The sequence below is a fragment of the Acinonyx jubatus genome, chromosome A2 (genome assembly GCF_027475565.1).
Source record: "Acinonyx jubatus isolate Ajub_Pintada_27869175 chromosome A2, VMU_Ajub_asm_v1.0, whole genome shotgun sequence".
NCBI lineage: Eukaryota > Metazoa > Chordata > Mammalia > Carnivora > Felidae > Acinonyx > Acinonyx jubatus.
Genome location: NC_069383.1, coordinates 54,573,678 through 54,601,370, shown reverse-complemented (window position 1 = coordinate 54,601,370; position 27,693 = coordinate 54,573,678). Strand labels below are relative to the sequence as shown.

The following is a 27,693-nucleotide window of genomic DNA, read 5'->3' as shown; positions in this document are numbered from 1 at the left end:
AAAGGATAACCCCGAGAAAGGGGGTGGAGAGGAGGCGGCCCCAGCGCCCCGGCCCCCGGCAGGTCGGCGGCCAATCCGCTGGGGGAAGGGGTGGAGAGTCGGCGGCTCCGGCGGAGAGAGGCCGAGGGGGGTGGGGAGTCGGCCGGGCTCGCACCGCCCTGGCCCCGCCCCCAGCCCTCGCCGCCGCCCGCGCCGCGCGCCGCAGCTGTCAATCAAGGGCGAGTCAGCCGGGCTCGGGCGGAGAGAGGAGCTGCTACGCCACAGCCCAGCGGCGGCCATTCGCGGAAAAAGAGGCAGAGCCTGTGCCAGCTACAGCCTCCTCCGAGCCACCGCGGGCGGGCGGGACCGGCCTCTCCTCCCGCCTCGCCCCCACCCCCACCCACCTCTATCCCTGTGTCTCCGTCTGAGGGTTTGTCCTGTTAATGCGGGATGAGCGGTACGTATTCTCCACCCCCCTTGGTCTCCTTCACCGCCTCCCTCCCTCCCCAGACCCTGCTCGGTTCTCCCCCCTCCCCCGGGGCCGCTGAGATGCTTTAAGGGGAGGAGGAGAGGAAGGGAGGGTATCAGGGGGAGGGAAGGAGGGTTGTGTTTTGTCTTAATGTCTGAGAGAGAACAACCTTCTGGGTGTTGCTCTGGAGCGGATGGGTCGGGTTTCAAACCACGTTTTGTGATATCCCCCTCCTCCCTTCCCTCCTTCTCCCCCACCCCCTGCCGGTGTGCGTGGATCGCGGGTTTATGGAGATTAATGTTCGGGGGGAGGGGAAGAGGAGGAGAGGGGGAAGACGAATAATAATAATCCTAATAACCTGTTGTCGTGGGGGGGGGGGGTTGTTGCAGATCAGAAGAAGGAGGAGGAGGAGGAGGCGGCGGCGGCAGCAGCAGCAGCGGCGATGGCTACAGAAGGAGGGAAAACCTCTGAGCCAGAGAATAACAATAAAAAACCCAAAACCTCAGGCTCCCAGGTAAAAGCAAACATAAAAAAATTCACCACGAAACGTAAGGGGAGAGAGGGAGTTATGTCCTTTAATTGCCCAGAACTGAAGAACAGAATACAAATGTTCATCCACTCAAAGCATCTTTCTGAGAGTGAGGAAGTTAAATTGTAAATTCATAAAGATTTCACATGTTTAAGGGATAACGTTGTTTAAAATTACATCAGGAACTCAGACCAGTAGAAAACGGTGTGTATTTTCCCAAGGGCATTTTGAGTTTATGAGAATATACTTTACAAAAGTTTCTTAGAAATTTCCTTTTATTTGAACTTTATATTACAGTATCTGTTCCCTTTTTTCCTCTATCTTCTTGCTCTTGTTACTATTTCTTTTTGATTTCTGTCATTGCCTAAGTAAGTTCTGAAATGTAGAGCTGTCAAAATAAATAAATAAATAAATAAATAAATAAACAAACAAACAGACCCCTTCCATCTACTGGCCTCCACTAAATCCGCCCACTTTTTTTTCCCCCTCTCCTTTATCATCCCATTTTTGGGTAGGACTCTCAGCCCTCTCCTCTGGCTTTACTGGCAGCTACTTGCAGCAAAATAGGGACTCCTGGTGAAAATCAAGCAACTGGACAACAACAAATTATTATAGATCCAAGCCAAGGATTGGTGCAACTTCAAAATCAACCACAACAGCTAGAACTGGTAACAACACAACTTGCTGGAAACACTTGGCAACTTGTTGCCTCCACTCCTCCTGCTTCAAAAGAAAATAACGTTTCTCAGCCAGCTTCTAGTTCATCTAGTTCTTCCAGCAGTAATAACGGGAGTGCATCTCCTACAAAAACGAAATCAGGTAATTCTTCCGCCCCTGGTCAATTTCAAGTCATACAAGTACAAAATCCGAGTGGTAGTGTCCAGTACCAAGTGATTCCACAACTTCAGACAGTGGAAGGCCAGCAGATTCAAATCAATCCAGCTAGTAGTTCATCTCTACAGGATTTGCAGGGTCAAATCCAGCTCATTTCTGCAGGTAATAATCAAGCTATACTCACAGCTGCTAACAGGACAGCTTCTGGGAATATTCTTGCTCAAAACCTGGCAAATCAGACCGTTCCAGTCCAAATTAGACCTGGTGTTTCAATACCACTGCAATTACAGACCCTTCCTGGTACTCAGGCTCAAGTTGTAACAACCCTACCAATTAACATTGGAGGAGTGACTTTAGCTTTGCCAGTGATAAACAACGTGACTGCTGGAGGAGGGACTGGACAGGTTGGCCAGCCTGCTACTACTACTGATAGTGGGACTTCCAACGGGAGTCAGTTAGTTTCCACACCCACCACTACCACCGCTTCTGCCAGTACTATGCCGGAATCTCCCTCCTCCTCCACTACCTGCACAACCACTGCTTCGACGTCTCTGACAAGCAGTGACACGTTAGTGAGCTCAGCAGACACGGGCCAGTATGCAAGCACATCAGCCAGTAGTTCTGAACGCACTATTGAAGAATCTCAAACACCTGCTGCTACTGAGTCTGAAGCGCAGAGCTCCAGTCAGCTTCAGTCTAATGGAATACAGAACACACAGGATCAATCAAATTCTCTTCAGCAGGTGCAGATTGTAGGCCAGCCTATCTTACAGCAGATCCAGATCCAACAGCCTCAGCAACAGATTATTCAGGCTATTCCGCCGCAGTCATTTCAACTTCAGTCAGGGCAGACAATTCAGACCATCCAGCAGCAGCCTTTGCAGAATGTTCAACTTCAAGCAGTAAATCCGACTCAGGTGCTTATCAGGGCTCCAACTTTAACACCTTCAGGGCAAATCAGTTGGCAAACTGTACAGGTTCAGAATATTCAGAGTCTTTCAAATTTACAAGTTCAGAATGCTGGGTTATCCCAACAATTAACCATCACCCCAGTGTCTTCAAGTGGTGGCACAACCCTTGCTCAAATTGCTCCTGTGGCTGTTGCTGGTGCCCCAATAACTTTGAATACTGCCCAGCTTGCATCAGTGCCTAACCTGCAGACAGTGAGTGTTGCCAACCTGGGTGCTGCAGGTGTTCAAGTTCAAGGAGTTCCGGTTACAATCACTAGTGTTGCAGGTAAGTTACTACAATCTTTTCTCTGTAAGATCCTTTCATACAGTTTTTAATAAGTTACTGCTTTTCTTTGCTAACTTAGATTTGAAGACCTCTGACATAAACATAATCACAGGGAATCTAAAATGACAGGAATGTTAACTTCCGTAACTAGTCATCATGTGACCCATTCGCGTCTGTACGTTTTAATGTTAGGTTGTAGAAGTTATATTTGTTAGACAGTTTTATCAACTTATTTTTCCATGGAGCAAAACTTCCTGATTAGAATCAAAATTGTCTTCTGTAATTTAGAGATATTTGAATACACTTGAACTCTTCAGAAAGAACTCTAATAAAAAAGATGTTAAAGATGTTTGTATCTTTAAAAGAAAGTAGGTTGAAAGTTGAATTAATACGTGGTTGTGAATCTGTTGAAGTTTTAATTCGGCTTTGTAATAAGTCTAACTTTTTCTTCAATTGGAAGTTATTTCTCATTCAGCATCTCGTTGCTCATGCTTTTGCGTTTTTTTTACAGTGTTGTTTTAAACTAGGTTTTGATGCAGTTTAGAGATACAGTTTTAAGTTGCAAATTGATTAATTTTTTATGTCTACTTTTCTGTTAAAACCAGCATTTTCTCAGGATTTTGTATTAGTAGTTATTCGCATATAAAATTGTATATAAATCTTATGGTTCTGTTATTTTTAGGCATTTTTTAGTGTGAAGTTGTTGAAAAGCAATTAAGAATGAAAATAGTAAAATGTCACTAACTTGAATTAATTGTAGTAAGGTCGTTTTAAAAACCAATTATAAAGCAATTGTTTGTTATGTATGTAAAGAGATTTCTGAAGTATTTGCGAAACTAGACTTACTAAGTATTTTAAATTTTCTTGACTTATTTTACCTAATACTTTTTGTTTTCTAGTAATTAAACACTTTTTACTGATTCTGATTAGGTGCAAACCTACTTGTGGTTTTCATGCCTTTGATAGTGTCAGGTCTCTAGTTAAATATTTTTATGTTGATAATATGAATGAGCACATCACTTTTTAATGACCTTTCTAGAAATAAGTTTCAGAAAAATTATGCTAAACTGTTTGTTTTACAGTTAATACCTAAAGTAGTTGTATATATTTATGATTGGAAATTGCCAAATAGAGCTCTCTTGTCAGGAAGAATAGAGATTACATGTTATATTTAGATGCCCATAACCTCTAAACCAGATCTTTCCAGTAGAATTTTCTGTGATGAACAAGTGTTGTACATCCTATCCAGTGTGTTAGCCACTAGCCATATGCGGCTCTTGAGCATTTAAAATGTGGCTAGTGCAACTGAAAAACTGAATTTTTAATTCATTTAATTTTAATTTAAATAGCCACGTGATTAGTGGCTTTTGTATTGACAGGACAGTAACCTAATCAAAGAGTATTTTGAGTGTGGTACTTTTCCCCCTAAAACTATTGCAGGACAGTTATATAAGTGTTTCTCTGTATTACAGTCCATAGATTGTTTTCTTCCTGTTCTTTTCCTAAACGTTGACAGTATCTTAAGTATTTGAGAAAAATATCTATTTTTGGTGGATTGTTTGACAGTTTGCATTATCAAAGCAAAAGTTAGTTCACTTAAATTTTGATTTGCCTATTAAGCATTAGTTGTGAATTATGCTTAAGAGAATTGAGTAACTTATAAGTTAGGTCAGGAATAGTCAATTCTTATGTACTCTCATTGGTATCAGTTACAGCCCCTTGTCTATTATGAGGGTGAGTCATTGATACTAAGAGTATGATCTTCTGACCACCTAACTCAGATTTATTTGAATGTTGTATTATTATGAATGCAGCATCCACTTTCTGGAACTATAACTTTTGGGGGTGTGGTCAAGGAATTTGCCTATCAGATAAACTTTCCAGGTCATTCTAAATTCTCGTTGAAATTTGAGAACCAAGGAAGGATCTAATCATTACTAGTGAACCATAAAGCAAAATATGGAAGCAGATGGGTGTTGGACCTAGTTCATGTATGCCTCAAAGAATGGATTTTAATGACAAAAAGAATTTACAGTTTTTATTTCACAAGCATGTATTGACTAGCCACATGCTGAGTACTCCCAATAGGTATGTTTAGTCTTCCATTTTCTGGGTTTTTTGGTTTTTTTTTTTTTTAAGAGTTTACATGATTTGAATGTCGCTTAAGTGTATAAGGAAATTTAAACTTTATGTAGTTGGATTTTTTCTCTTGAAACCAAAGATTAAATTTTGTTGATGTTGAAGAGTTTATGTTCAAATAGATATGCTCAATCATTTTAAGAAGATAACCGTGTTACAAAGATCAGAAATGTACCAATTTTTGCAAGTCAATGCAGTTCATCTGAGACTCGTTCATAGAGTTTTACTTTATTTTTTTGCTATAGTAGGTGCTTGACAAATGTTTGCTGAATTAAGGCATAGAAGGTGATGGAGAAGATAGCAGTTTGGAATTGGGAGCAAGGCCTGGAGTGGTTTTAATGAAGCTGGTGAAATGGCTTTATTTTCATTAATGTCTTTTGGCTTTGAGTTTTTAAGACATCAACAGTAGACACCAGGTGCTTTACTCTCTCTAGAAGAGGGAGAATGAGCAAAAAGTACGTACATATCCCTTTTATAAATGAGTCCTGTAAGTTCTGATCTTTTACTTTGTGTCCCCATTTACTTTTTGTTACTTTTTGACTGTTTTATATATCTATTTCCTTCCCCCAAATAGTATTGATTTTGTTTAATTCGTGGGGAAAATTTTTGCTCTAAATATTCATGACAGCTTTTACGAGGCTTGAAAAAAATTCTTAAAATTTTTTTTAATGTTTTATTTATTTTTGAGAGAGAGAGAGAGAGAGCAGGGGAGGGGCAGAGAGAGATGGAGAAACCGAGCCCGTCGCAGGGCTTGAACTCATAAACTGCAAGATAATGACCTGAGCTGAAGCTGGATGCTTGACTGACTGAGCCACACAGGTGTCCCTTGAAAAAATTCTTAATAGTCGGCTTTGACAAAATGCAATGACTCAGTCAATACCCAGGGGCTAAAAGTTATCTGCCATCCATCCTCGTGTCACTCTTGGAGATACGGGAAGGTTCTGGATGATACGGATAGGAAAAAAAATTGGATAAGGTAGATCAAATGAAACCAGTTCTTGAGGCTAGGGAGCTTCATACTTGATTTTATGAAAAGAGAATGTTAGTGACAACTTAGGGGGAATCTCTTGCCATGGTATTGAATTTGATATAATGTGTTTCTGTGGTTTGGTCTCCTCTCAGAATCTTGACTTTCCAGGCTGAGTATCTAGCATTTAATTAGTTGGAATTATGGTAGGAACTAAGTACATGTTGCCCTTACATACTTATATACTTTGTTTCCTTGTTGGATTATGAGTTTGACCTTGAAGGAAAAGCAGAAATCCCTTTTAAAGAGCACAGGTAACGAATCATTTTTCTGGTTTAAGAACATCCTTTAACTAAATGAGGAAAGTAAGATTTTTGTTCTAAAAGGACTACCAGTTTGCACAGTGTGCTCAGGTAGTCAAAGAGCCCTAGGTAAAATGAACATTAGGAGTTACACCTTCTTAAACAATTTAGAACATGTAGGGACCATTGATATCTAAATCTGTAATTAACTTGCATTGGCTAGTGACTTTCTTTGGTTTTGGCCTTAATTGGCCAAAGAACCTGTGTTTGCTTGATGGATGGATATTTCTTTGTCAATGTTAGTGGTAATTAACATTTTAAGGCTAATTCTTACACAAAGGAAGTTCAGACTTGAAGATAAGATGTTGCTGGCCCTTTAAGAACTTGACTCTCCAACCTTCCTTTACATTTTTGGATTTAAAGTATGAAACCTGGGGATCATCAATGGGAAGGCCAGTTCTTCATAATTAGGGAAAATGGGGGCCAAAGAAAAGAATTGAGATATATATATATATATATATATATATATATATATATATATATATATATTTAATTTGGAAACTTTAGTACAATCAATTTTTTTTTTAATGCTTATTTATTTATTTTGAGAGACAATGTAGGGACAGGGGGAGTTGGCAGAGAGAAAGGGAGAGAGAGGGAGAGAGAGAGAGGGAGGAGAGAGAATCCTAAGCAGGCTCAGCACTTGTCAGGGCAGAGCCCAAAGTGGGGCTCCATCCCACAACCCTGAGATCGTGACCTGAGCCAAAATTAAGAGTCAGATGTTTAAGCCACTGAGTCACTCAGGTACCCACACCATACTTTTTTTATAGAGCTACTAAAAGTAGAAATTGACTTGAAGTTTAATACTAATATTTCTTTTGCTATTCTGTTAATTTGGATTGTCTTAGTAGGCATCTTAATCTATACACGTGTTATACTTGTATATGGATTTATAAACATATATACATATTTGTGTGTAGAGCTATATGTATGCCTGCTGTGTTTGGTTGTTAATTTTTGGGGTTTGTTTTTTGTTTTTTGTTTTTTTTTAGAAAGTCAGGTTTGCTTTTCTAATTTTATTTCTCTAAAATCTTCTAGTACTGTTTGTTACATGTAGAATTCATTATGAAGAACTTACATCTTGTACCCTGTACAAGTGATTTCGGTTCTGAATTACCAAGTTGATTTTACCCATTAGATAACATATAGCATGACCTTTAAGATTTGTCGATGATGACATAACAACATCATTGCCAATTTTTAAGTTCTTCATGGAAGATGAAAAGGTATCCAGTGTAGAGCCGCATTAATTTTTAAAAGGGCATCTTTTAGGGGATTTCAGAATAGAGGGGGGAAGATAGAGTTTTAATTATATTTTTTTTTTTTTAATTTTTGTAATGTTTATTTATTTTTGAGAGAGAGAGACAGAGAGACAGAGAGACAGAGCATGATGGAGGAGGGGCAGAAAGAGAAGGAGACACAGAATCCGAAGCAGGCTGCAGGCTCCGAGCTGTCAGCACAGAGCCTGATGCGGGGCTCCAACTCACAGACCACGAGATCATGACCTGAGCCAAAGTCAGATGCCCAACTGACTGAGCCACCCAGGCACCCCAATTATCTCCTTTTTGAATCTGAATCAGGAAACATATAATAAGTAATACTTAAGGAATATTGGAGTAGGCATAAAAGCAAGTTGAAGAGAAGGAAAAGGAGGCTTGATTAAGAAAGAAGATAGGGGGAAAGTGCTATACATAGATCTCGTAGAAATAACATAGATTTACAAGATGGTAGAATTTTAGTTTGAAAGGATCTTTGATGTTATTGCTTACCAGTTGTAGCCATTGGATATCACTGCTAAAGTCTATTTATAAAGGGATTTTGTATTTTTCTGTTACAAGTGAAAACAGAAATAGGCTTTCAGAAGTTTCATAGTCCTACATTAAGTATTTGGGGATGACATAGTAAGAATTGACAACGAAAGGGGGAACCTGGCCTGATACCAAACCATACTTTTATGTGGGTTTTTCTGTACTCTCTTGATTTAGTTACGATTGGATGTTCATAATGCCTGTCAGTTTGCTACCTAATGAATGAGCAGATTGTGGCAAAGGGAAACCTGTTGAACCACAAATTGCTTATGTATGTGTGTGGTGAGATAAAGGCTTAATGAAACCATAATTAAGGTAACTTAAAGATAATTGAGCGTCTCTCCCCTACCCTCTCACTCCTTAGTGGTATTTTAGAAATGAAGAAACTGAAGCCCAGAAAAGTTGAATGACTTTCTTGTACTTTCGGGCAAAGTGAGCACTAGAATCTTGACTGCCGCTCTAGTTGTCTTTCTGCTCTATTGCTGGCTTTGTTATTCAGATCTTTTGCTAGTGAGTAAATATAGTTGAAGTTTAGGGACCAGAGATGGAGAGTATCTAGCTTGACTTTGTGTTCTCCCAGATAGATTTTGTCTGTTGTCACTGGATATTCAGCTTTAGTATACTGACTAGAGTGTTGGTAAAAAGCACAATTCTGTAGGTCGCCTTGTTAATGAGCTTAATGTTGGAATTTTAGTCGCATTGTTTTGTACTTTCTTGAAAGAGCAAATTCAGAACTAAAGAGATTGGTAAACTCTATATGTAGGTTAAGCAAATCCTCAGGCTGTCAAGCTACTGTATCGATTTAAAAACAAAATTTTTTTTAGTATATTTATTTTGAGAGAGAGAGAGAGAGAGAGGGAGAGCACAAGCAGGGGAGGGGCAGAGAGAAGGAGAGACAGAATCCCAAGCAGACTCCACACCATCAGCACAGAGCCCAATGCTGGGGGCTCAAACTCATGAACCCAAGATCATGATCTGAGCTGAGCTAAGAGTCGGATGCTTAACCGACTGAGCCACCCAGCTGCCTCTGTTTTTTTTGTTTTTGTTTTTGTTTTTTTAAATGAGACTTGTGGAGGAATAAAACAAACATTTATTGTTTACCTTAGAGCTTGTTAGGTGCTAGGTTAGGTATTTTATATTATTTCATTAAAATCCTCAGTATCTTTGTAAGCTGGTCTGATTGTGCCCATTTTACAGATAGCCTCATAAGTTTTAATTTCTTTAAGAAAATTTGCCATCCACGGTGCCTGGGTGGCTCAGTAGGTTAAGTGTCCAACTTTGCTTTAGGTCATGATCTTCTTTTCCTGGGTTCCGGCCTGCGTCAGGCTCTGTGCTGACAGTTCAGAGCCTGGAGCCTGCTTCAGATTCTGTCTCTCTCTCTGCCCCTCCCACACTAGCACTTTGTGTGTGTGTCTCTCTCTCTCTCTCTCTCTCTCACTCTCACTCTCACTCTGTCTCCCCCAAATAAATAAACATTAAAAAAATTAAAAAAAAAAAAACAAAAAGAAAAAATTTGCCTTAGTGGTAGAGCCATGATTTAAAATCATCTATTGATTCCGAGTCTTTTGTTTAGGAGACATAAGATAAAAGGATGAGTTCAGAGGTAAAGGCTATTTTTTATCCTTTTGTGTCTGTAGGTAAACTTAAGACCTGTAAAGGGTAAGTGGTTTTGAAAATTGAAATGCTGACTCTGCAGTTAAAGTTTCTTCTAGCTCTAACATTCTGTAGCACGGACAGATAATTATGACTAAAAGTAGTAAAAGAAATGGTGAATAGAAACTAGTGTGGCTGTGTGGAGACCTTGTTGTTAAACTCAGATTTTAAAATAGTATACGTGGAAGGTAGAAGGAAGGACAGAGGATTCAGAATGAAAACAAAGAGGGGCACCTGGGTGGCTCAGTTGGTTAAGTGTCCAGCTTCAGCTCAGGTCATGATCTTGTGGTTCGTGGGTTCAAGCCCTGCGTCGGGCTCTGTGCTGACAGCTCAGAACCTGGAGCTTGTTTCGGATTCTGTGTCTCCCTCGCTTGCACTCTGCCTCTCTCTGTCTCTCTCTCTCTTTCTGTTTCAAAATTATATAAATAAACATTAAAAAAAAAGAATGAAAACAAAGAGCAGCTTGACATTTTAAGAATAATGTTAGGAAAGCAGAAACTCATAATAAAGTAGGCTTTTAAAATAATTTTAAACAACTTGTAAGGCTTCAGATCAAAGCAAAAGACACGTATTGGCTGAGCAAAATGATGTAATATGGAGAAAAGACAGCTGCTGGGCTGTGCTTCTGTCACCCAGCAAGAAAAATTCAGTTCCAGCTAAAATAACTGGACCTGTATTCACTGAGATTATTTGTGCAAAGTTAGTGAGTAGATAAGGGACATTTATTTGCTTTTTGGAAGTTAGAATGATCCAGATAAATGCCATCCTAGGATCAGAAGGAACTTTCAAATTCAGTTTCAGGCCAGTATCAGTAACTTAAAAATTATGCACATGGAAAAATTGAGCATGAATAAGCACCTCACTGTTTGAAAACATCCTATAGTGCAAACAGATGAGTTTGATAACATCTTTAACAAAGGCCCTGAGTGAATTATCCAGTAGTTGGCTTCTGAGCATTTAAAAAAGAATTCAGGGATCATGGGGAACCCATATGGCTTCACTAAGAAACTAGGTTTATGTATTCTTTTGCTAAGGTTTTCAGATGAGTATAGAAAAGAAATAATGCTGCCACAATATATTTTGATTTCAGCATTGATAGTCATGATGTCTTTAAAGGCTCATTCATACCTGGTTTCTCAATTGTATGAGAAATGATTGTCTATTTCAGTAGATGTCCTTGGTATTATGGCATAGGTTTCTATCCTTGATACAATCCTGTTAAATATTTTTTTCAAATACTGTACTGAAGGATGGCCTATTTAATTAAAGATGAGGCAAAGCTGGGAGACTTTGCTAATAATTATGATGGGGATAGAGTTGAGATTCGAACTGATCTTAATAGTCTGGAATGCTGGGTCAGAATTAGCAAGATAAATACAACAGATCCTCTGTTTAAAAGGGTAGGGGAAATTGTGTGCCTACAAGATGAAAAACCTAGGTTGACTGCAGGACATGTGAAGGTGATTTGGGATTTATTGGCTTGATATGAATCAAGAGTAGAGTAAAGCTCCTCCTTTACTTTGTGTTTGTCAGACCATTTCTGCAATATTGTGTGCTTTGCTAGTTGTGGCACATTTTAAATGGACACTGACAAACTGGCAAGCGTATCAGAAGGGATTCCTGGAATGCAGAGTGCGGAAAACATTTCACACTAGCAATCATTGAAGAGTGGGGGGTTTTATTGTTAAAACAAGAGGAAGTGTGACTGCTGTCTTTCGATATAGGAAAAGTTTTGTTTTTGTTGTTGTTGTTTTTTAATCTGTTTTGTTTGACCCTTGGAAATCAATAGAAGAATATGTCTATATACACAAATGGACTAGTGCTGTAAAGTAATGGAATGGTTTGTTTCATGAAGTAGTGACCTTCCTGTATTAAAGGCTGGATGTCCATCTGTCAGAGACACTGCAGTATGTAGAAGAATTTCTTGTATGGGAAGTTTGATTAGGTAAACTGCAAGTCTTCTAAAATTGAAGATTCTATGAATATTTGATTATGTGGTCCTATTCTGGGTACTTCCATCCAGCATATGGTGAGAATTCTCTGGAAGTCTTAGTTAAACTTACATGACTGACCAAGTATTTAAGGATTTTAGAGGGTGGGGGTTGAGGGTCACATTTATCATTTTTCTTATTACAGAGGGAGTATAATTAAGGTGAATTCTCTTAAGCAATAAATGTAATATTTTACTTCATAAATAGATTTCTGTTCTTCATTGTTAGACTTACTGCACTCTAAGATGTTTTTCTGTTATTTGCACTTTTATTTGGTGACTGCAAAGCATTAGTATTTTAAACATGTACTTTGTTGTCCAACATTGAATTTGTAGTTAGGATATTTCATCTCAGTAGCTCTTTAGCCATGTTTAGTCATGTTTCTGATACTGTCACTTTAGTACCAACAATGTGATTACTTTAGTGGAATTGGAGAGCGTTTGGAAAATTAGGATCCTAACAAAGTTCAAACTCTGGATGCACTTACAACTTCGAATTTATTAATTTACCCAGTGGAGTGAACAGATCCAGTCGGTCTTTCTTTTTGGCTCAGAATATCTAGCACATAGGTGTTTAAAAAAAAAAAAAGATTCAGGGGTACTTGGGTGGCTCAGTCGATTAAAACGTCCGACTTCGGTTCAGGTCATGATCTCGTGGTCTGTGAGTTTGAGCCCGATGTGGGGCTCTGTGCTGACAGCTTGGAGCCTGGAGCCTGCTTCGAATTCTGCGTCTCCCTCTCTCTCTGCCCCTCCCCCCGCTCATGCTCTGTCTCTCTAGCTCTCAAAAATAAATAAACATAAGAAAAATTTTTTAAAAATTATGCAGAAAATACTAAATCCACCAGGCAAGATCACTGTGCGTTGAAATATTTTCACGTCAAGATAAAATCACAGTTTTCCACAACCCATTGCTAAAATAAAGAGGATAAAGACTTCAGAAAATTATTTGAGACTTGAGACTCTTTTAAATAGAGAAAGTGTTACTTGAGATATATGAAGGTTCTCTTTTCCTTAGGTACAATAATAAAGTTAGGAGTAGCGATTATCTGTTTCATGAGTGATGTGGTGTAAGTAGTAGTTTTATTGCTGCAGACATCAGTACTGAGAGGCTTCCTAGAGCACAGGTATTTTGTGTTCCAGGTGCTATTCAGGTGTGGCCCAAAGAGGAGACACAGGAGAGGCACAGGAAAAAAAGTTTTTTATGCTCACATGTCCTAGAGAGACTGTCACTGTACACTGAGAGGGGATCACACGGGAGGGGAGACCAAGGGAGCTGGCTCAGCCAAGCAGGTGGGGAGCAGAGAGAGCGAGGACCCATGCGCAGATGCTTTTCTTGGGTGGTCAGGATGGAGTACATAAGAAAAGGCATGTAAATATTACTAGGTCCCAGTCAGGGGAAGGTAGGAAGGGAAACTCAAGGCAGGGGCCACCCCCTTATCATACTGGGGGTGCCTGGGCAGGGTGCTCACAGCCTGCTTGAGGAGATGTGCAGGCAGCAGGAAAACATTTTAAAATTTATAATACAACAGGACCAAGAATTAGAACTCTCACATTTTTGCTTGGGTGCTGCTCCCCATTAGCTTTTCCATCCTGGACAAACATGTTATAATTGGAGTTTTGTTCCTTTTCTCATTTGTAAAATGGTCATATTAATTCCTTCGCTTTTTACCTTGTAGAGTTGCAAAGATAAGATGACATAATAGGTACAAAAAAGCTTAACTATTATGAAGAAAACTATACCGTTGACCCTTAAACAGCATCCGGCTTAGAAGTGCTGACCCCACACAGTCGAAAATTTGCATATAACTTTTGACTCCCCCACAACTTAACTACTAATAACCTACTGTTGAGTGGAAGACTTAGTTACAACATAAACAGAGTCACTTAACACATATTTTTTATGTTGTATGTATGATATACTGTATTCTTAAGCCAGAGAAAATGTTATTAAGAAAATCATAAGGAAGAGAAAATACATTTATAGTACTGAATTTATTGAAAACATCTGCGTGTAAGTGGACTCGTGCAGTTTAAATCCATGTTGTTCAAGGGTCAACTATATATGAAAGTTGGAAGCTGCTAAAGTCTCTATTCTCATCCACTTGAATGTGAAGTAGTAAAGTGGGAGAATGAGTAGTTTTTGATACGGATATTAGCTGGAGTTAAATATCAGATGCAGATAAGAAAGTTGTATAAAAGGAATATCAGAAACCTTTGCAGTGCAACTAAGAATGGAGAGAGGTGTATCTATAGGTGGAAAAAAAAGCAGCATGTTAATTTTACGAGATCTAAGTGCTGCATGCTCAGTCTGTGTTAGACTCCGAAAGTATTCACCTGTCTTAAAAGGATGCTCATGTTGGGGAGGTGAGGCTTACATTCATGAAACAATTACAGGGCATTTACAGTTGCATATGAGAGTTTATCCTTCAATACTAGGTTTTGAGATCTGGAAAACAAGTTTTGAGAGCTCAGAGACAAGTGAAATCAGTGGATTGGAGTAAACGAGGAAGGCTTTCAGTGTTGAAGATAGGTCTTGAACCAGGCCTCGAAGATTGGTTTGGAAAGTGGACGTTTGAGACTGAAGATAGAGAAGTGAAGACAGAGGTGTCTTGAGCCACGCGACTGAACTTGAAAAACATAAAGCGCTCACATGGAGGCGTGTGGCTAACACAGCGAGTGGCATTCCCTCGTCTGTGCTCCATCCGTCTGTGCTCCATCGCAGCCAGCCGTCTCACAGAGAGGCTCAGGGTATGCCACGTGAGCGGCCTGCCACCTCTGCTTGAGAGAAGTTGTGTGTTTGTTGGACTGTTTCCTAACATTTAGTTGAAGAAGGGACTCTGCCAAAATAATACTAAAAGTTAGTTTCAAACACGTGAATCTTCTGGGTGAAAGCGATTGAATGGAAAGATTTAGGAAGCAAATGATACTATTAAAGTGTTTCTCTCTAGGTGAAATTGTGGAAAAGTTAGGAGCCCAGGAGAAAGTACGTCGTTGGAGTAATTTAGTCATGAATTCACAGTGGCCTTTAGAAGGACTGTGGCAGTGAAGTTGCTTAATACAAAACACAGGTTGTCAAACTTCCCTTTAGTACAGAGAATGTTGACCTGAAAGAAGTGGTAACAGGTTAGGTAAAAACATCAGATTTGCTGGTTCTTTTTCTCTGTTCTGTATCAAGTATTGTAATAGGCATTGAGAAACTGAGGATGAAGTGAGACATGTTTGATGCTCTCAGAATATATGATCTTTTGCAGGGACATACTGTATTTTATTTCTTTGCTGTCAAAAGATACTTTTTTTTTTTTTTTAACATTTCAACGTCTTCAAAATTGAAATGTACCTTACAGTCAAAGGCATGTTATAATTAGTGGAATCTTTTTTTCCTTACAATCCCTGCATCTTAGAGACAATAGAATGTGATGAATATATAGTTAATTTAATTACAACATGGCATTTGGTTAATAAAGGCTATGAGTGAGGTTGTAGAAGCCCACAGGAAAGAAACACTAGTTCTGCTTTCTTCTAGGGTTCTGGAAATGTTTTTATGGAGAGGGTTATAACTGAGCTGGGAATGGATTACTAAAATTTTGCCCGGTCAGGTTGAGGAGGGCCATTGTAGGTTATGTTGGATTTTACATGCAGTTTGGAAATTAATTTAAGGAGTTTTCTACAAATGTTGCAAACTTCAGACTGGGATCAAGAAATATTAACATACATTAAAGTTGAATTGTAAACTTCCTGTGGGCAGAAGCTGTGTCTTATATGCTATATGGTATTTTTCTGCTTATGTATTGATGGATATCGTTTGGTACATTAAAATCCTGATACTAAACTAGAGGGAAGGAGAACTTTGATTTCATAGGAGAATGAGATCAATAGGTCCTTGGAATAGATTCAAGATGCATACTTAAAAAAGGAACGAGAGTTACGATCATAAAAGGAAAAGTGGTTAGTAAAATGAAACAAAAGGAACTCACATCTGATTGTTTCCTGTGTTTTGGTAGACAAATTGCAGGTGAGAATCTTAGCAATGAGGGCAGTTTTGAGGAGAATCCAAAAGTACTTACAGTTTACGGGTTGTTTCTGTCCCCCTGAATTTATTATGTTCCTCTGAATTAATAATACGGCCAGAGAGACTTTAGTACAGTTCTGTAAATAATGAGTCAAGTCACCATAGCTTTTTGTTCACAGAAGCGGAGCTGCTTTTGCACAGGAGTATAGGAACCAGATAGTGATCTGTGCTGTGGTAAGTGGGTACCTATGCCTGGCGTGGGAGTGGGAGAGGGGGCGGAAAATCCTTGTTTCGTTGTAGTTGAGGATGTCTAGGCCAACAAGTTCAGGAAGAAGAGGGAAGAAGAAAAGGGTAGATGCAGATGATGACAAATACTAATTGAATTTATATAGGAGAAATGATTCTACTTAAAGTGGTTTTTAAATCTTCTGCATTTTCCCTTATATTTAAATCTACATATGAACCAATTGGAGACGTTAACATTCGACAGATTATTTGTCATAAATACTACAAATTATGATAATGTGCTTGTTGAAGCAGTAATATGATTTTATCCTAGTTGTGATTTAATTAATGAAGTTTTATAAAGTTAAATCTCATTGAATTATTATTTCTAGAATTTCTGTCATCTTTTGTTCTCATTGGCAGGATGTCAGTACCTATATTGATTTTAATGGTAGGGCAGGTAAATGGTTCTGGTAACCTCTTGATAGGCTTTCATCCATTTCATGGCTTCTCTGCGGGGAGCCTACATTCCTAAATTCAGCAATCAGGTACTCAGCATCTTTATTGCGAGGCTTGATGGGTTCCTTGTAAAATAACATGGGACTGACCTCCCTCTTCCGTAGTGTTCTAATGGGGAACGAAATTAATTTAGTGTTCTTTTATGAATGAATTAAGTAAAAGGGTTCTTAACTCTTATGCTTGTTTTATATTTCGGGTCACATTTACTGCATATTTATAGTGTGCCAGATACTGTATCCTACACTTGATATATTGACTCATTTACTCTTCAGAACACCCTATAAAGTTAAGCATTCTGGTCAGGTGCAAAACCTAACGCCTAGAGTGGTACAAACTTGCCCAAGGTCACAAAATCCAGACACAGTTTGTCTGTAGGACCTTGCACTTTGTCCATTACCACTTAAATTGTCTCTCACTGTATATGCTCTATGTGCTACAGTGTGTGTTTCCTGTGATCATTTGTGTAATTCGTTCATTGTTTTTTGTGTATCAGACACTGCTTAAATATTATATATATATTAACCCTTTTAATTTTTGCACTTCTTTGAAGAAGGTAATGATGGTGACCTCGGTTGATAAAATGGGAAACCAAGGCCATCAGAAGTTAATATCTTGGCCGAGGTCATACAGCCAATATGTTAGACAGCTAGTAAGTGAAAGTACTTTTTATAAGGCTGCTCTGGGTGAATAGGACTATCACCTACCTTTACAGCTAAGTAACTATTGTAAGTAATTTGTTGTAATTATTGTAGTGTGTTCAGTAAGGCATTGATTTCTGTATAGCTGAGCAGTCTACTCTTCATCTTCCTTTTGAGACACAGGGCATAAATGCCATAAAGAGGATTAGAATTAAAAAAAAATTGTATTACTTTGTGTATCCTATGTTGATTGGGAATTTGAGGCCAGCAAAGACATTTCCTTCATTAAATATATGTGTACCATAAATCAATTTTGAGTGAATTTTTAAAGACAGAGTCTAAGAATATAAGCCATAGGGGAGTCTTATATTTCGTTTTCATTAATATTTATAATATAGTAATATTAATATTTAATATATTGGTAATATTAATATGTAAAAATATAAATATATCATGCATTATTAAATATAATCAGTATATGGTAATTAATATTTATACTAATTTAATGTTATTTATATTATGCTGATACAAAAACTAATAAAAATATCAGGTATGTAAAAAAGTGTATGCTTTATGAAGTCTATATTTCATGAGTTGCTTTTTTTTTTCTAATATTTTTTAATGTTTATTTTTGAGACAGAGAGAGACAGAGCTGAATGGGGGAGGGTCAGGGAGAGAGGGAGACACAGAATCTGAAACAGGCTCCAGGCTCTGAGCTGTCAGCACAGAGCCTGACGTGGGGCTCGAACTCACAGACTGTGAGATCATGACCTGAGCTGAAGTCAGATGCCTAACCAACTGAGCCACCCAGGGGCCCCTCATGAGTTGCTTCTTGATCAGCATGTGACATGTCAATAGACAGGAATTTACTTCCTGAAGGAAATACTAAGAAATGACTTTAAGAAAACCCCAAAACAATAAGAATTATATGTATAGAATTTGTTAATTAGATAATTCTCTTGTCATTTTCGTGTATTAGTTCATTTGACAGGGATGGTGCTTTAACTTTATTATTGTTGTCTAGTGGATAAATAATAAGAAATATTCAAATATCTGCCATTGTATACCAGACATTGTTCTAGATAGTGGGGAACCAAAATAGACACGTTCTGTAGTCATGGGTCCTATACTTTATTATAGGTGAGTTCTTTTTTATCTCAGTCTTAGATTATTCCTATTTTTTTTAAGTTTATTTATTTCTTTTGAGAGAGAGTGCATGCATGCCCTTGCACGTGAAGGGCAGAGAGGGAGAGAGAGAATCCCAAGAGCATAGCCTGACAAGGGGCTCGTTCTCAAATCAAGAGTTGGATGCTTAATTGACTGAGCCACCCAGGTGCCCCAGATTATTGCTATTTTTAATAGATGAGGAAAGGAAAGGTTAAGTAATTTGCCCAGCGTTACAGAATTAATACATGGGTATGTTGGGAAAAGAACTCAGATTCCATCTGGCTTCAAAATTCTTACTCCTTGGCACTGGGATTCATTCATTCAGTCATTCATTTTACAGAGCGAGAGAGCATGAGCAGGGGCAGAGAGAGAGAGAGAGAGAGAATTTTCAAGTCTGCTCCATGCTTAGCATAAAGCCTGACATGGGGCTTGATTCCATGACCCTGGGAACATGATCTGAGCTGAATTCAAGAAGTCAAGACACTTAACTGACTGACCCACCCAGGCACCCTGGGTAAATTACTTTCTGTGAAAAGTTTTTAAAAGGTTTTTTTTTTCCCCCCCATTTTTAAAGTAACCAATTATCAAAGAAAATTAAAGACCAATTTACATTTTACAAGAGATTGATAGACCAGAGTAAATTTATAGTATACGAGAATGGGGTAAGTTTATAGTCTCTATATTTTGAAAGGATGTGATTGAGTTCATTTTGTCTATAAGTTTGTGTGTGTGTGCATTTACATATATATATTTAATCATTATAAACATCGAGAAAAAACTTGAGATTATATTCTCCGTTTGTGGACCTATTCGTCACCTTCCTTGTTCTTTCATCATTATCCTTCATGTCTACCAACTCATTTTGGGGTAATTCGGAAAAAAATAACATACTTCCTCCCACTCTCCCACCCTTATCCCAAGTCACAAAGAAAACTTGATTGTTGAAATCATAGTGTTCACAGCTTTCAGTGTGCTTTTGAAAAGATTCTTTGGTGGCTATCTGAACAGGTAGTGATAACTATATATAATTTTCAAACTGGAAGGCAAACATGTTTTATTCCATAAGCAGTTTGATGAGCAGAGGTAACCATGATATATTTAACAAAAGAGCTCTGTTGCTGGGTAGCAGGTTAACTCTGCCACTAAATAGTTGTGTCACCTTTGGGATTGGAGGTCTTGGTATTTTCCTTTTGTTACAATAAAATGTTTGTGAATGTATTTTGTAAAGTGAAATATGTGAGATATTTTTTAGTGTTTAAAATTGTATAATTTTAAGCACAAGTTTGTGGAAACCAAATTGAACTTAAATTTTATTTCAGTGAGCCAAGAGGAAAACTCAGGGAAAATACCATTTACCAGTGTTTCTAGTTTTTAAGTCAAGTTTATTACTTTGGGGAGTAAAACTGAATGAGATATGTCAGTATCTCCACATATGTAAGGTTTTGTTTTTGTTTTGGCAAATTTTCGAGGCCACATCTAATACTGAGTCTAACGCTCTTGTCCTTTGAAGGTCAGTCATCTATCTAAGTTTGAGTTATTAGTAAGGATTTACAGAATTTTTAGAAAATGATTCGCCACCATCCTTTTAAACTAAGCACATGCCTAGCCTTTAGCAACAGCAAAAATGAGGGCCAGGCCCCTAAACCCTTGAGCATTCAGATTGCCATCTGGGAGCTCATTTGACTACTCAAAATGCCCTTGCCAGTGGGTATAGACATGGAAGATGCCTGGTCAAAGACCAGCTGCCCTTTAAGCCAGGGAGTATGCTTGCTTAGGTCTGAGCTTCTCTAGCTAACAAGCAGCAGAGATTAGCCCTGTGAGAATTCATGTTGCAGCTACAGTGACTTCACAGAGAGCTCTTTAATCCATTACCTCCTAACCTTCCCAAAAGCTAGGTTCTGATCTTCAGACCAACAATTTCACCACAGTCCTTGTTGCCTTCTTGCTCTCCAACTTAACAGTAATCATCCCAACCTACCTATTTTATTACCTTACTACCTCATGATTTAGATGCCTGCATCAGGGACAATAAAGTAAAATCTAGAAATATAGAAGTAGAAGAGTTAGGTGGATCTTTGAATATCTTGGCTTCAAAGGAGAAAACTTGTTACTGCTTATTCTAGAAGGTGAAGCATATGACAGCTGATTTGTAGACCAAAGATGTCTCATGAGAGCAGTAGGATCTTCATCTGCTGGAACTTTAGAATTTTAAGCTTGAAAGTATTATAGCAGGGAGAACACCATTTTCAGCATCACAACTACCGGCATATGGAGTTTAATAAGAGGTTCCAGTTGTTACCTTGGGAAGAAAGTACTACTTGAAATGCTGGATTGTACTAATGTCAAGATGCTTTTGTAGAATGTCATCTGTGATGATTTTTTTTAAATTAAGTAATGATAAAATGGATTTTTCTTAAACAGAAGTTTCAAAAGCGATTTTTAAAAAATGTTTATTTATCTGTGAGAGAGATAGAGCTTGAGTGGGGGAGGGGCAGACAGAGAGGGAGACAAGAATCCAAAGCAGGCTTCAGGCTCTGAGTTGTCAGCACAGAGCCTGACGTGGGGCTCGAACTCACGAACCATGAGATCATGACCTGAGCTGAATTCAGATGCTTAACTGACTGAGCCACCCAGGTGCCCCTCAAAAACAATTTTAAGTATAATATTTTCTTGGATTCTACTTGGTAAATAAATTTAAATTTATGGAAGCACTTTTAAAAGTATATGTTTAGTTACCCCTGATTGCTGAGAAATAAAAGCTATTTTGGAAATGATGTCTTAGGTTATGTGAGGTCTAGCACTCTACTCTTATACAAAAGTTCAAAAGAAAAACACAGAATTGTGCCCTCAAATACTATTACAAGTACTCCAGTAAGGAATTTATGTTTCATTAGTTATTAAGAATCCTGCATGCTTTTCAGTATGCTAGCCCAGTTGTTACAGTAAAGGCCAGTGAGCAGTTAATCCTCAGTGGTTAGGAATCCATAACTATTTTTTTCTACACAATAATACTATAGCTTTAACTTAAAATGAAGGAGACATTGTGGTGTGGGTGAAAATAGTGGTGGACAAGAATCAAGACCTGGCTTCAGTCCCATGGTCTGCCAGTTACTGTCTGTGATACAGTGATGCCTTTCAGCTTTCTTGAGTGATTAGTAAACACCTGTAAAATAAATATTAAACTGCCTACTGCACAGTTTTTCTGAGGATTAATGTGTGAGGAGTGATGTATGAAAATGTTTTATAAATACCAAAGTATTAAATAGATGTAAACTATTATTAATCATAAATTTATCCTTTCTCTTCTAAATTAACAGGTGTGTGTATTTAGCATTTTGCAGTCTCATTTTCTACCACATGGTCATTTTTGTATCTGAAGTGTATAGTGCAATGCTGATATATACTGAGTGTTCAATAAATACCCAGCAGAAATGAGACTTCTCTGTTATTTAGCTTAATTGCATGTGTTAATTGTGGTTTTATTTTCTGTATTCTGATGCTTTGACATCTAGGGTCTTGCTGCCCCTGGAGGGCACTGCCCCTTCCAGGATTAATCATTTCCTAGAGATAGTAAACAACTCCCCCCTTGTGTATGCTTTTCAAATACAAACCAACCAATCTGGACCCCACTCCCCAATCTATCCTTGATAGGCCCTCACACTTCAGGCCACTATCTGCCTGTCCTACCCACCCCAGGGCCAGGTACCAGACAACCACAGCCTCTATACCTCCTGAGCCCTCTGAAATTATTCAAGCTAGCCAATTCTAAACCTCTTTCCCTTGTCTTGCCTTTTCCTTCCTGTGGAAACCATAGTTTACTGTGGCTCTTGTCTTTCATTCTAATCCCTCCGTCTGCCTTCTGACTAACCCTGGTACTTTCCTATGTAGCCCCCTGTGGCATGGCTTGCCCCTTCCTCTTGGGAACTGTGAATAATAAACTGTCTTTCCAAGCCGGTCTTCTCATCTGTTAGCCTTATCATACTCACATTTTCTACTGATACATTATATTTAAAACAGTGAGCTGCTGATTTATTTTATAATGCTTATGGCAAAGAATCTTATTAAGAAATAGTATTAAATGTTGTTAAATTTGAAGTTTTCTTAAGAAGTAATATGAATATTCAGAATGATACTGAGATATGTATGTGTGTAGGTAATTAAATATGTGCATGCATATGTATGTATATGTATACACAAATATGTATGTATGTATATACACCTTTTTAAAACTTCATGGAAAGATGACAAATTCTGATTTCCAAGCTACCTTTACACACCGTCTTTGGTTCAGCTCTTTTTGTTTGTAAATGAGAAGATTAAGGCCCAAAGTGGATATATAGTTTACCCAAATCATACCTATAGTTGTTGGCAAACCCAGGGTAACCTAGGTCTGACTCTTTCAGGCTTAAATAGATGTGTGAGTGTTACAAGTTTTTTTATTAGGAAGAAAATTATAGGCAAATTTTTCTTCCTTTTCTCAAGGGAATAAGATCTTAATTTTGTTTTCTCCTGTCCCAAGTGGCAGTGGTTTGGTTGCTTAGTAATTGTTCCTATTTATATATTTTTTTTCATCTAGCATCTAATGTATTTACTTAAATTTTATTTATTTCATAAACTATTTTAATAGATATTTTATGCACAGATATTCAGATATTTTACATCCAAATCTGGATGTTTTATGTTCAGAATTCACCCATGTTGTATCTCAGCTCTTTTTTTTTTTTTAATTTTGTTTTTGTTGTTAGAATCACAAGCTTAGAAACTTGTGATGGCTTTTAAACTAGATATTTTCTTGGACACATTTTCCTAGTATTTGTACTTTTAATGATAAATTTGACTGGGTCACATAATTATATTGTGAATGAGATAATATGAGGAGAAATTGAGAGAACAGTGAATTATAGTGAGTTTTTCTTAGTGGGTTTTTTGGTTTCTTATTTTTCAGTAGACATAATATTAGGAAGTAAATATACAAGATTTGTGGTGAAATTGTTTTCTGCTGTGTTCTGTTTTGCTGGATCTTTATGTAAATATTGGATCAATTTTGGTTTTCCACTTTCAAAGAAACAAAGAAAGGAAAGCCTGAAAGGTGGCTTTAAACTGGTTCTCCATACAGATACTAGTGATTGCTGTCCATTTCTTTAGGAAACTGAACAAAATGTAATTATGTTGGAAGGTGAAATTTAGGTTAAATTAAAGAAATACATTAAGTAATTGAACAAGGTATGACTTACTGAAGAAGATTGTTGAACCTCTGCCCATGAAAATCTGTCATTCTAGCTTATTTTAGAATTGCATGTCACCTGCTCCCCAGGGATCCTCTAATTTTCTGAATAAGAGAAATTTTATTTTTTGATCATAGAATAAAGCACTTAGCAACTTCATTATAGAATAACCTTAAGTCATGTAAGAGTGATAAAGAATAATCGAGTTCATTTGGATTTTCAAAAAAGTTTTCCATTCCCTGACAGATTTCCTGTCTACCTTTTTTTTTTTTTTTTTTTTTTTTTGCCAGCTGTTGTACCAGATCTCCTAGATCTCCTAGAGGCTCTAAGATGTGCTTATTGCCATAGCTTTCAGTTTTTGTAGTGGAAAACAAACAGCTATGAGTGGAGCTAAGTAATGGTCCACTGTATTACCTCTGCTAGTACTGTGATCATCCTGGCTTCTTCCAGTATCTATAGGCAATGCCTTGCATATAGTCACTGCTTAGTTAAAGATTTGTAGGTCTGTTGAAAAAATTGTTTTATATTTAATGATTCGATTTCATTTTCCATAAGTGTGTGGGCATTTTTCAAAACTTGTCAATTACTTGAAGGACTGATACTTATTGTAAACTTTGCATTTTACCTTTTGGAAATGCTTTGCCTTTTTCGTTAATTTGAATAAAAGATAATCACTTTATTAATCCTCTGGTAGCATGAAAATCTCCATATTCTGCTAATATAAAATCTTCTGATCTTATGTAATGATCTGTATCACATTTATTTATTAATTTTTTTAATGTATATTCTTGAGAGAGAGAGAGAAAGAATGAACTGGGGAGGGGCAAAGAAAGAGGGAGACACAGAATCTGAAGCAGGCTCTAGGCTTTCAGCTGTCAGCACAGAGCCTGACGCAGGACACGAACCCATGGGCTACGAGGTCATGACCTGAGGCAAAGTTGGACGCTTAACTGACTGAGGCACCTGGGCTCCCCTGATATGTTCACTTCTAAATTGACCTTGTGTTTTGTAACTGCTAATAAAAGTTAACGTTAAACCATTAAATTTTTTCTTGTGTTTTAGCACTATAGTTCCTTTTTGTACTGAAATGTTAGATACTCAGCCGGAGAGCTATACTCCAGATATTGTAAATCTGGCCAAATTTGGCACTTTTTTGTTTAGGATTTTAAAATCATTCAAAATTTTTATTAGTTGAAAATAAAATTTTAATGTGATACACATCTACTGGTAGCCTTTTAGAACAACCTAAGCCAGAAACTTTTTAGGCTTCCTAAAAAATAATTAAATGTAATTTTGTTTTTTCAAGCTATTCTCTTAAGTTTATATAGTCTTTACTCAGTCTAGAAATGTGCAAGTTCCTTTCTTTTTCAGAATCATCAAGGGTATTCTTTGATAGTGGCAAAGAGTATTCTTTGATAATGAATAGATTATTGTCTGCCCAAGCTGATAAAGCACATTGAGTTCTTACAAGGGACAGCACAATAGAAATATAAAATAATAAACTCCCTAATATGGTCAAAGGAAAGGGATATAAATGTGATCCACTATTTTTTCTTTTCAGTAATTCTTTTATGGTAATTTATTTCATGTCTATTGCCATATATCATAATCAAGTGCATATATGTGGAAATAATCTTTAGATCTTAGCTGTGAGCAATGAATGAAGTAAACCACTAATTTAAAACAGTAATATAGGTATTGTAAATTAATGGTCTTTTGGAACTTTATTGTGATGAAGAAATTAAAAGGACAAAATAGTTACACTTAAAGGTTCTTAATAACTTTTGAAGAGGCAATGTAGAGCTCTGTTAAAAGTATTAGGCTTTGACTAATTTTACAGTAAAGTTTATTTTTTTCCTTGTCTTCACATATCTTTATTTAAATTAGTCTCTTCTATCAAATGCACATAGTTCTCTGATCTGTTTCTTAAAGTTTATTTATATAAATGAATTTTTTTAAAGAATCATTGTGAATTCATGTAAGTGAATAAAACCTTTTTTTACCTGTGTTCTAACCAACCCCCCCCCCCCACCAAACATGCTAAAAGTTATTTGTGTACCAAGAAAGTCAATGTAATTTTTAAAAATCCTCTTTTCCCCACAAAGATGTGCTGATAGTTTTCTCATCTGTATTGGAAGTGAAAACCGATGACTAGAACTAAATTCCCCACAACTGAAGATGCGTCTGGATTGCACGGTAGACAATCTAAGTTGGATCTCACATGGTTGGAATGATCCTGTCCACATTTTTCAAGAAAATCTATGGCTTGTTCATCTGCAGTTGAAAGTAGAAAGCTAGTATTTCCTGGTTGCTCAATTTGCTGTTTAGAGATGTAGCTTAAAATAGACATCTGTGGGGTTAGACTGATCCATGACAGCCTAAGAGTGTTGGCCCAGCCTCTTTTGGCCCTGAACTGTGTAACTATTTTAAGCTGTGACCTTAAGAACTGACAGGGCATACTGTACCCTCATAGCACTGGGTGCCAGTTCTGTATTTCCAGGGCTGGACAGATCAGCTATAAATTTCTATGCAGTTAAGGCTATCATTCTGATGTTTGGGAAATCCTTCTACCCACCTGCACAAACTACTAGCTCGCCTTAATATATAGGATTTCGTTAAAATAAATAGCATTATAGGAAAAAAAATTACTTAAAACACAAATACTGTGTTTTACCTATTTATTTTGAGCATTGCTTGTTTGAATGAACTGCCTGTAAAACAGGAAAACCTAGAGGCATTTGATGATGATTGTTACAAGATTTTGCTGTTTTTAGGTGGTTATTACACTAATGCCTGGTTCTGATTGCCTTTTCCCATGTTCTTGGCTCTCATGTTAGACTGCTTATTTCCCCTCTTATTTCCTGTTTTATACATTTAGTAGTGTTCTTGGTTGCTGATTTACTTTTTCTTGTTACTTACAACCTCTCAACATATCTGTTTTTTTGTGATTATTCCTTTGTTCTTACTAAGTACAGGCACAGGGCTAAGTTCATAGAACATGAAAGGGTGGTATAAGACACAGTCTTTGCTTTCTAAAAGCTTCTGTTCTAGTTGAGGAGACGGAATGTTCATTAAAATTAAAGATCGTATGTAGAAATAATACGCAGTGTTATGTGCTAAAAGTAGACTGAATGGTAAAAGGCAGTAATACTGAAATTAAGAGCAGGAAGAAGCTACTGAGAGGGCAGAAATGAAAGGCTTCATGAAGCCTTGGAGGCATGAACCAATTCTTAAGGGAAAGGAAAGCCTCCCCTCACCACCCCAAAAACACAAATAAAGAGGGAAGACATTATAAGCTGAAGAAACAAGAGGTGCAAAAGAGGAAGCTGGAATATGCTTTACATATTAAAGAAAAAAATTGGTAGGCCATTTAAGTTAGTGGAGACTTTGAGGGAAATGGTAGAAGATGAGGTTGGCAAGGTTGGTACAAGTCTGATTTTAGAATGGCAGTGTCAGATTAAGGACAGGTGACAAATCATTGAAGGAGTGTGTGAATGTGTATATTTTTGAAGGATTAGGGGAAAGGAAATTTCATTTATAAAATGGTGTTTTAGTTTTATTATCTAGTAGACCTAGGAGGTACAGGAAAGCCAGTGTTGGGACCATAGTGTTAGTTCAGATATCAGTAATGGGAAATCTGAACTTGGGTGTAAAGTGTGCAATTCAAGAGAATTCAAGAAAACAATTGACAGGATATCATTGATGAATATGGAGAAGAAAAATAAAGGTAATTCTTTTTTTTTTGTTTATATTTATTTTTGAGAGAGAGACAGAGGGCGAGCAGGAGAGAGGCAGAGAGAGAGGGAGGCACAGAATCCAAAGCAGGCTTCAGGCTCTGAGCTGTCAGCCCAGAGTCCGATGTGGGATGGGGCTTGAACTCACAGACTGCGAGATCATGACCCGAGCCAAAGTTGGAAGCTTACCTCACTGAGCCAGGCACCCCA

General features: G+C 37.7%; 1 protein-coding gene across 3 annotated transcripts in view; it reads left to right on the top strand.

Annotated features, from left to right (window-relative positions):
- Window positions 1-211: 211 nt before the first annotated feature.
- SP4 (Sp4 transcription factor) overlaps window positions 212-27,693 on the top strand; it is an 82,559-nt gene continuing 55,077 nt past the window's right edge. The window contains exons 1-3 of one of the 3 annotated variants that reach the window (XM_053218318.1): window positions 212-436; window positions 838-962; window positions 1,493-3,047. In XM_053218318.1, the coding sequence (XP_053074293.1) occupies window positions 430-436; window positions 838-962; window positions 1,493-3,047 (1,687 nt within the window). In that variant the 5' untranslated portion in view covers window positions 212-429. The remainder of the gene's footprint in view (window positions 437-837; window positions 963-1,492; window positions 3,048-27,693) is intronic. The other 2 variants (XM_053218317.1, XM_015080393.3) reach the window with 2 other exon arrangements.